Source organism: Crocuta crocuta, unplaced genomic scaffold, assembly GCF_008692635.1.
Source record: "Crocuta crocuta isolate KB4526 unplaced genomic scaffold, BGI_CrCroc_1.0 scaffold68, whole genome shotgun sequence".
In the NCBI taxonomy this organism is placed as follows: domain Eukaryota; kingdom Metazoa; phylum Chordata; class Mammalia; order Carnivora; family Hyaenidae; genus Crocuta; species Crocuta crocuta.
The window spans coordinates 2,106,093-2,115,827 of NW_027532426.1; the positions used below are offsets into that span (position 1 = coordinate 2,106,093).

Consider the following 9,735-nt stretch of genomic DNA (forward strand, 5'->3'; position numbering starts at 1 on the left):
AGCCGCTCCCCTCTCCCAGGACCCACCCCCCTCCAGCTCCGGATCCAGCTCCCCCCAATACACAGCACAGATTCCTTCAGTATAAATGTGCTTAAAATGAAAATTCTTATTAAAAAAATCAAAACCAAAAAAAAATTAAAATAAAAACAAAACCAGCGAGAATTAATACCTGGGGGTTGGTATGGCAGGGGATGAAGAGNCTGTCACCAACCGAGGCAGGGGGGGTTTCCCGACCGGGGGGGGCAATGGCTTGCGGGTTCTGAGTATGGGAGAGCCAGATCCTGGCATTTGCTGGTGATGAAGATGTGGCAAGGGGGGCAGAGGGCTGCCTTGATGAACACCAGGCCCCCAGGCTCCATCCTGAGGCCCAGGCCCAGGGGTCCTCACTCAGTTCACGACCTTGCCCTTGACGTCAGCCCAGGCTGCAGGAGCAGCCAGTCCATCTGCACCCGGGCCTCCATCTGAAGAGTCGCCACCTCCTCCCTCCTGTCCCCCAGGAAAGGGAGGACAGCTGGGGGAGGGGGGCAGGGCTGGTGGGGGTCACATGGTTGGTAGAAAGGCAGAGAAAAGCCAGGGCGTGGGGTGAGGGCTGTGTCCATGGGGCATGGGCGGTCACGGGGAGTGGGCAGCCGGGCTGCTTCTGTTTGAGCTGGGGCTGAGGCTGGGGCTACAGCTGCCAGGGGCGGGGGCCAGGCCGCCCCCATCCCGCCCCCCGCCCCCCGGCTGTCCGCTCAGAGTGTCCAGGCCCTCGGAGTTCTCCAGCATTTCCTGGATGAGAGGTGGCATGGAGCCCGGGATCTCCATCTTCAGCGTGATCACCCGCTCAGCCCCTGTGGGAAAGGAGGAGCAGAGGTCAGTACTGGGCCCCTGGCCCCAGGCCCCATAAAGCTCTGGGAGGGAGGGCACAGGTGTGGGAGGCCTGGTACTACCAGTATCAGCATCCACTGTGGACTGAACTCAGGGCTCAGCTCTCTGACATAAGCCAGCCCTCCTAGGCCCCCAGGTCTAGGGGCAGCAGTATTTCCAAACTCATGCTCTGGGGTCGGACTGCCTGGGGTGGATGCTGGGCACCTTTCCTAGATGCTGAGTGTTTTGGATTCTCCTACTGACACCTCAAAACAACTCTGTAAACACCATCAATTAACCCCCAGGGAAACTGAGGCTCAGAGCCGGTTAAGTGACCTGCTCAAGACACACATCCACAGGGTCTGGCTGCAGAGCTATGCCCTCAACCACCACACAGAGGTGACACTGCCACCTTAGAGCTCACAGCCAGGTCACCTGGGCACGGTGAAGTCCGGGTGAGTGGGGCATCGTCCTGGGCCCAAAGACGTGGCGTGCTGGCTCACAAGTAGGGGGCTGGACTCTGGGCATGGGCAATGGGTCCCGGGCCAGGTGTCGGGGTCCAGCCCCGGCAGACACACAGGGCATCCTTCCAGGTGCAGAAGCCTCACCCTTAGCACTGATGCTCCGCAGGTCCGTGATCTTCATCAGCATCTTGGGGAACATGTGAGGGCGGCTGGGCCTCCGTTTCCGCACATAGACCTTCAGCGCCTCCAGCAGCGGCTCCTGAAGCATGTCCACCCTGTCTGGCTGCTCCAGGTCCTGCCGGTCTGAGGAACCAGATGCCCCCTTGAGCTGCTGCCTCAGAGACGCAAGGCACACAGCCGCGCTCCCAGCCTTGGCCACGGGAGGGCGCACTCGCGCAGGCCACAGGCTAAGGATCTCTGCTCCTGAGACCTCCCCCTGCAGGGCAGTGGATGAGGCCTGTGTGCTATGAGAAAGGCCCCAAGAGGCTCTTACATGTGAGCGGAGAATTGGGGTGGGGCTTGTCCAGGGCCCTCTCTGACAACCCAATTTACAGGGATGGGCCCTCCGGAACACAGGCAGTGGCAACCTCAGCAGAAAGCGGCGGCCCAGGTGGGTCTCACTCCCTCCCATCATGGACCCCAGCACAGTATGTCAAACTCCTAACAAAATAATAACAGCAGCCAACATTTACTGGGCCTTACTGTAGGCACACTCTGCCTTACTTATTACCCTCTTAATCCCCCCATCAACTTTATGAGGTGGAGACCATTACTGCCCCATTTTAAAGAAATACGGCCTCAGTGAAGTTCAAAACAACTGCTCAAGGTCACAAGCTGGCCAGGATTTGAACCTGAGTGGTCTGACCTTCAAGCCTTCACTCCTAAGTCCCCTAGAAGGAGCACGGCCCACAAACAGGGAACCAGAGTTCAGGTCTCCACCGCCACCCCCTTGCTGCGTGGCCGTAGACCAAACTCTGCCCCTCTGGGTTCTCGGTCTGCCGCTCTGAGAGGGGCCTGACAGAGGCCAAGGTCCCTTTCTGATCTGACCCTGGGCTTCTCCCTGGAAGAGACTCTGGGGGCCACCCCACCACCCCGGTCCTGCCCCCTGCAGCCCCGTGCTCCCTGCCCACCTCCACAGATGAGACAGATGGCACTGAGAAGACCAGTCTCAGCATCATCCATCTCCAGGGGCAGCAGCTGGTTGGCGAAGGCGAAGACCAGGTCCGTGAGGGGGCCGAAGCCGGCATTGTGCATCTGGGTCCGGTTCAGGGTCAGACCATCTGAGAAGGTCATTGTGTCCTGCTCGGGTGTGTACCGCGTGCAGATCCGCAGGATCTGGGTGCAGAGGATGCACGGGTTCAAGGACTTGACCCCCATCCCTCCAGCACTTCCAGTACTAGCATCCCCCACAGGATCACCTGGCAGGTGGCCAAACCAGTGCTGTCGGATAGAACCTTCTAGAACCTGCAATGACCAAAATGTCCTAGGTCTGCACTATGGAAGCAGTAGCCATCAGCCACAATGTAGCCATTGGGCACTTGAAATGTGGCTAGTGCGACTGAGGAACTATGTTTAATCTTAATTAAACGTAAAGAGCCACACACAGCGAGTGGCTACTGTATGGGACAGTGCAGACCTAGATCACGTGGTCTCCATCCATGAAGAGAATTTAGAAGGAAACTAGAATTTTCAGGAGGCAAAGACCACAGCAGGTTCGCGTCTACAGTTCCCGAGACTGGGTTCACAACACAATTCCATAAATGTGTATCAGCTTCAACCATTTCACACCCTGATCCAGGTTTGAAACTCCTGCATCTGAGGCAAAGGGACAGGAGATTACCCAGAGATGCCACACTCTGCTCCTCCTACCCACCCCTACCAGGAAGCTGCAAGCCTCATCACCTCCCAGGTTCTCCTACCCTGGAAGTGGCCAAGAGGGGACAGGTGAGCTGAGCCCATCAGGGAGGGGATGGAGGCGAGTCCTTCCAGCCTTGGCTTTGACAGTCCCCATCACACACATCCTGCCTCCAGCCCCGCCACCCTCTGCCCCACCAAATGCCGTGTAGTCTCGTGAACCCAGCTGGTCTCACACCCCCTTGGGCCTTTCACACCCCGTTCCTAAGTGAGAGCCCTCTCACATCCCCCTTCTACACAGCTCGAGATGCCCCCTCCTCCAGGACGCCTTCTCCGGGGCCCTGACTCTTGCTCCCAAGAGGGAAGGGACAGCCCTCCCCCATCTCTAGCCAGCACTCAGCACAGTTTTATAACTTCTGTTTACGTATCTGCTGCCTCCACCCACAGAAGGTTCTCAAAACAGGGGCTGGTGTGTTCATCTCTGTTCCTGACACTCAGCTCGAGGCCTGGCCACACAGGGGTCCTGAATCTTTATTAGAATGAAGATGTGGGCAGATGGGTGGTGGGGTGGAAGTTCCAGTGGAAAGATGGGGTTGGCGTGGACGGATGCAAGTATAGGTGAATTGGTGAAGCATGGGCACATCGAGGTGCTGAGCAGCTCAGTGGACAGGTGGACGCGTTGGGGAAAGGAAGGGTGGACACCGGGTGGTGGGCATCTGGATAGATGGATTCCAAAGGTGTGTTTGGGAGGGCAGTTATTTGAGTGGAAGGACCTTCTCCAAGGTCTCGGGGGCGGTGCCCGGGTGGGCAGGGTGCAGACCCTCACCAGGATGTCCAGGCAGGCAGCCTTGAGGAGGGTGATCTGGTCGGCAATGGTGAGGGTGGTAAAGCCGGGCAGCTGCTTGGCGAACTCCACAGTCTTAATGATGCACTTGGTGGAGAGTTCACTGAACTTGTCCCAGAGGTCAATGTCCAGAGAAACACGTTGCTCTGAGCTGTTGTTCTGGGAGGGACAGGGGACAGTGAGGGCCTTCTCCTCATGTACCCCTTTCTCAGCCTGGCTCCGCTGCCCCCACAGGCCTGCCCTCCACCCACTTCACTTCCTGAGAGCCCCTGGATCAAGACTCAGCAGGAGGAAGGAGAAGTGGGGAAGGGAGGACATGGAGGCCCAGGCAGGGGTGGGGAGGGGTGAGATGGGCCCCGTGGCACTGGGTGCATCCCACCCTGCCAGGGCGGGGGAAACCATACCGTAGTGTATTTGCCCAGCTGGCAGAGGGCAGGGAAGGTTTCCTGGTGCGCTTTGCGCACCTTCTCGATGAGCTCCCCCACCTCAGGTGTCAGCGTGTAGCTCTCAGAGCACTCGGGCTTGGGTGCCTCCTTCTTCTTCTTGTTCCTGTCGTTCCTCACAGCTGTGGAGGACAGAGGCTGGGGTTACAGCAGGTGCGGGCGGCGGCCATCCCTGCCTGAGCTCCTCCCACCAGACAGAGCTGCTGGCTGTCACAGAAGCCACCCAGCCAGGCCTGGCGCACGCACACGGGAGCACACACACGGGAGCGCACTTGTGACCACGCACATACGAGTACACATGCAGGTAAGGTGTTGGCACACAGCCCACCCCTCCACGCCCACCACCCACATGCCAAGTCCTGCCCCAGCACGTGACCACAGCGCACACACCCCTCGGCCAGCCCGTGTCCCCTGTACTCCCACGCAGCCACACCAGCCGCCACTCCAGGGGTGCAAGGTGTCCAGGGCTGAAAGCAAGTGTGCGGCCGGTCCCAGCTCCGTGCTCTGCCTCCCCCGCCCCCTACTCCCTCTGCTTCCAGGAAGGACTGGTTCCTGCCTCCGCTGGCCCCCAGCCCCCCTGGCAGCAGTCTCCCTGGGGGTCCCTGGGGCTGGCTCTGAGCAGCGCCCCAGCCTGAAAGTGGGGGCCGGGCAGGAGAATCTCTCGGCCCATTAGCCGGGGGAGCTGACAAATCACCAGGGGCGCTGAGCCGCACACACCACTCGGCTTTAAAGAAGCGATGGGGTCGTTACCAGCCGATTATCCCAGACACACAATCACTCACAGGGCCAGTGGTGGCGGCTGCTGACGCTGGAGGAAGAGAGGGTGGGGGTGGGGGGCCCAGGGAGGGGGCAGCNAATTCAATAAAGTGCAAGGGAGAGGAGGGAGAGGGAGAGGGAGAGTGGGGGGGGATAATTTGGGAAGAGAAAATTGCAGCTGTGACAAGACGTTTATCATTCGGAAGCTTTAATTCTATTGAAATGGCAGCTGCTCAGCTCCGGGGCACAGAGCAGCCGGAGAGGAGGAGGAGGGAGGGAAAGGGGGAGCTGGTGATGGGAGGGAGAGGGGGTCCCCACCCTGGTCCTTCTGCGCTGAAAAGCTCTGGGAGCTGGGAGTGGAAGGCGGCAGAAGCAGTGGGAGGTGGCCGCGCCGGGCCCTGAAGGGAAGGGTCCCGGGCTGTCACCCACTCTACAGCGTAGAGCCGCCACTTCCTGGGTGCCAGACCATGCGTCCTCTGCCTCCCTTGGCAGGAGGTGGCAGGAAGCTGGCAGGGCCCCTCTGCTCCTATCTGGGGCTCCTCGTGTCCCCTCCCCACTTCCTCCTTCCACTGCCCTCCCCACAAAGGGCTCGGGGGTCCCACAGCCCCCTCCCCCACCCCATCCCCCAAGGCTCAGGCTCCATGGCAACGGCCACGCAGACAAGGAGGCGTCTGTCAGCGTCATTTATCTCTGACATCATCAATCACCGGTCACCACGGCAACACCCATGATTCAACACAAGAGGGTCTCCCTGTCCAGCCCTCCCTCCCTCCCTCCCTCCACTGCGCCTCAGCTGAGCCCAAACTGGAAACCCCCATTCCTCTGGGACCTGAGAAGTCCCAGTGCTCTTTTCCAACTCTAGGTCCCAGGCTTCACCAGACAATGGCTCCCTGTGCCAGCCACGCACCCCCCCACACACACAACAGACAAACACCAGCCGGCACCCTTCAGTGCAAGCCCTCCCCTAAGGTGCATGATCCAGAGGCCGCTGGGTATGCCTGAGCCCCACCCCAAAGCTAAGCAGGGCCTGGAAGCACACCTGCACGCACGCGTGTGCAAGGACACACGGCCACCCGCATGCGAGAATGGCTGCCCATACGCAGACACACAGCTGGCTAGATGCACAGACAGACAGACGGGTCCTGCAGCTGTACACAAACCGTCCTCAAGCGCGAGCCCGCACACCCCACCACCGACCACCATGCGCTCCTGTCCACACACACACAATCCACCCGCCCCTAGTCCCATGGCCTCTCCGGAGCACATCAGGCCCTGCCTAGCGCGGCGCCGGCTCCGGCACTGGGGCACTCACACTCCTTGGACATGCCCACTTCAAAGCACTTCTGCAGCCGGCAGTACTGGCAGCGGTTCCGGGTCACCTTGTTGATGATGCAGTTCTTGTCCCGGTGGCACGTGTACACCATGTTCTTCTGGATGCTGCGTCGGAAGAAGCCCTGGGTATGGAAGAAGAGGAGTCAGGTCAGCCGCACCCTCGGCGGGAGCGGTGCAGGCCTGTGGCCCCGGCCTCGGGGGCCGAGGGGCACGCCGCCTGCTGCCCCAAGCCTTTGGGGGCATGCCCGACAAGGTGAAGAAAACAGTCCAACAAGGACACCCCCAGAAGAACCCCCAGTGCCCGCCTCAACACCGCAGGTGGACAGTGGTCTTCCACACACCTGGCTTCCTCCCTCCCGGGGAGGAGGACCTCAGGGCTGCTGGTGCATCAGGATAAGGGGCAGAGGGGACTAGATGGAGGAAGGCAGGGCTCTGGAACCCAAGCCCCACGCTCAGAGTACAGGGAAAGAGGCCACAGAGGGACATACGCAGGCCAGCCAGAGAGGTGGAGATGCACACGCGATCAGGAGTGAGGCAGCAAGACACACGGCCACCGACCAGGCAGATGTCCGTGACCACAGGCAGACCTGGGCAGGTCAGGGGCTGCACACACAGGCTGACCAGAGACACGCGACCAGGGGCAAACTGGGAACAGCCAGACAGGACAGGCGGGGACACACATCCAAAGCCTTGTGCTTTGCCCTTCTCTCTGCCCCACACTCCACGCTGAGGGGCAGCCCAGTGCCTCAAAGCCTCAAAGCCGTGCAGCTTCTGAGCCCCAATCTCTGGGGAAGGAGCCAATACAGACGCTCAGGCACTAGGGAGAGGGGAAGAGCCATGCCCACAGCCGCCGGAAAGGTGGCAGCCACATCTGCACCCTGGGGCCTAGCGTGGGTGCGGGGAAATCCAGTCAGACCCCGGGGAGCCCACAGCCTGGGCACCTGAAAGCGAGGCCAAGGCAGGGCGCTTGCTCCGAGCTGCCTTCTGCCAGGCTGCCATGGTGAGGTTCAGGCAGGGCCACTGGGGGCAGGCCTCCTGGGTCCCTCGCCAAGACCCAGTTGGCAGCCAGCTCACTATGGCAACCTGGGTGGCAGCAGAGGGAGCGCACGCCCTGCTGGCTAGAGGATGGAGACGGAGAGGGGCTCAGGCAGAGGGGGGACCTCTGCTTTGGGGGTTCCTGATCATCCGTGGGAAGTTTCTAATGCAGTCTTCCCTTCCTCCAAGGATCTGCCACCTTCTGCCCAGAAGGAAGCAAGGGCGGCAGTTTCAGAGACATCTCCTCACCCCCCACCGCCCCCAGCATACTCCAGGATGAGGCAATGGGGACATCCCACTTATCCAATCAGGACTGCTCTTCCCAGCGACCCCCTCAACTCACCTTACAGCCCTCACAGGCGCTGACCCCATAGTGGTAGCCCGAGGATTTGTCTTGACAGACAAAGCAAGGCTTGTAGATGCGGGGTAGGGGGGGTGGCGAGGGAGGACTGGGCACTATCTCTTCGGAACTGCTGCTCTGGGTCTCAATGGCTAGAGAGAGAAGAGGGGAGGGGCAGTTAGAGACCCAGGTCACCATCCCTAATACCATACCCACCCTGCCTCTCCCAGCCTTCACCGCTGCTCCCTGGGCTCTCACTGTGGGGCAGGGACAGTCTCAGGAAAGCTGGGACTTCTCAGCCAGACTTGGAGAATGAGGCTGCCAATGACGCTTCCGGCTTCCCATCACTCCTGCCTACTCCCCCAGCACCCCACCTTCAAAACCAGAAAGATCAGGGGATAAACCATCAGATTTGTATGCAGACGGAGCTACACTTGAGGTTTGGGGGTCAGAGTCGGCCTGGCTCTCAAGCCCTGACCCCATCTCCCCCAAGTTAGGAAGGAGTTAAGGTCTGATGAGGAGGGAAGGAAGAGGACACAAGCTGGGGGCAGAGGAAACTGGGGTCAACAGGATATTCAAAGCGGCCACTCCCCCACCCCCTCTGCTTCCGTTCCCCCCCTCTCCACCCCTCAGCCAGCAGCCACAGCCCCTCCTCCACCTAAACAATCCCCTGGCCAGGGACCCAAGGCAGGGTGTACAAAGAGGAGTCGCCCATGTCAGAGCAGAGCAGAGCAGGTAGGGATTCCCCTGAGATAAGCAGGGGGACCCCTGGAGGCAGGGAGAAGAGTCCTTCTGGGCCCCGGAAGCCCACTGCTCCAAGGTGCCCCCTGTCTAGGGGGGAAGCAGCATGACAAAAGGGGATCTGTTCTTATCAATGCTCTGTCTGTCTGCCCTCAATACTATGTCCGGGTTACTACCCTCCTCCCCCCTCCGGTTATTCAGCCTCAGGAGGGCAAGTGGGGTGGTGGTGGGGGGAGGGGTGGGGGGTGACCCAGCCAACAAGGGCAGCCCCCACTAGCCAAATCCTCCCCAGTGCCTGGCCCCCTGCCCATCACCCCAGGCAGAACAGAGCTGAGCTGGGTGGGGGCTGTCTCTGCCCAAAGCCTGAGCAGCTTAGGGGTGGTATCACGCTGGATGAGAGCTGTGACCCGAGGCAATCCCAGATTCCCAAGGTGCCACCTGGCATCCCCCAGAGGCCTTTGCAGAGTCTACTTGTCCAGCGCCAAGGAAGGGCATGGATGCCTCCCTGAGTAGGTAGATCCCGGTCTCCTCCCACAACCCAGAATCCTATCTAGTCTCATCCCAAACTCCAGCACACAAGGTTCTGGAATTCAAAGGAACTCAGAGCAGCTTCCGGTCCAAGCACCTTACGGCAATCAATCACAGGGGCCCCAAAGTCCAGGCACAGAGAAAAGCAGTAGCTGGACACTGGGGGCTGGCTGCATACGAACCCCCCTTACCTGCAGACACACCAGGAGCTGCCAGGCCGCTGATGACCGGGAACCAGGCCAACAACCTTGGCAGGGCTTTCCTGGCTCTTTGCAGGGCCTGGGCACCACTTCCCGGGTCAGCCTGGCTGACCAGCACTGCTGTGGTCCCGTGCCCTGTCCCTGCCCAGAGGCCAGCCTGCAGCAAAGGAACAGTGGATGCCCACACCTCCACCAATCCACAGCCTCGTCACTGACCTCCCCTGGCCCTCTGCTTCTCACCCCAACACTGAACTGCCCTGGCCTGGCTTTCCCCCCACCTCACCCTCCCAGAGGCCAGACAAGCAAATCAGACAGGCAAGAGGCCTGAGCCCAGCTGCTGGGGGGGGGGGGG

The 9,735-nt window shown here is 60.6% G+C and overlaps 1 protein-coding gene across 4 annotated transcripts in view; it reads right to left on the reverse strand.

Moving 5' to 3' along the window:
- Positions 1-206: 206 nt before the first annotated feature.
- The window catches only part of RARA (retinoic acid receptor alpha), a 42,527-nt gene continuing 32,998 nt past the window's right edge, over positions 207-9,735 (reverse strand). For all 4 annotated transcript variants that reach the window (XM_077779078.1, XM_077779079.1, XM_077779077.1 and 1 more), the window contains exons 3-9: positions 7,918-8,066; positions 6,520-6,661; positions 4,413-4,573; positions 3,991-4,167; positions 2,441-2,645; positions 1,455-1,613; positions 207-830 (exon numbers count right to left, since the gene is read on the reverse strand). In XM_077779078.1, the coding sequence (XP_077635204.1) occupies positions 613-830; positions 1,455-1,613; positions 2,441-2,645; positions 3,991-4,167; positions 4,413-4,573; positions 6,520-6,661; positions 7,918-8,066 (1,211 nt within the window). In that variant the 3' untranslated portion in view covers positions 207-612. The remainder of the gene's footprint in view (positions 831-1,454; positions 1,614-2,440; positions 2,646-3,990; positions 4,168-4,412; positions 4,574-6,519; positions 6,662-7,917; positions 8,067-9,735) is intronic.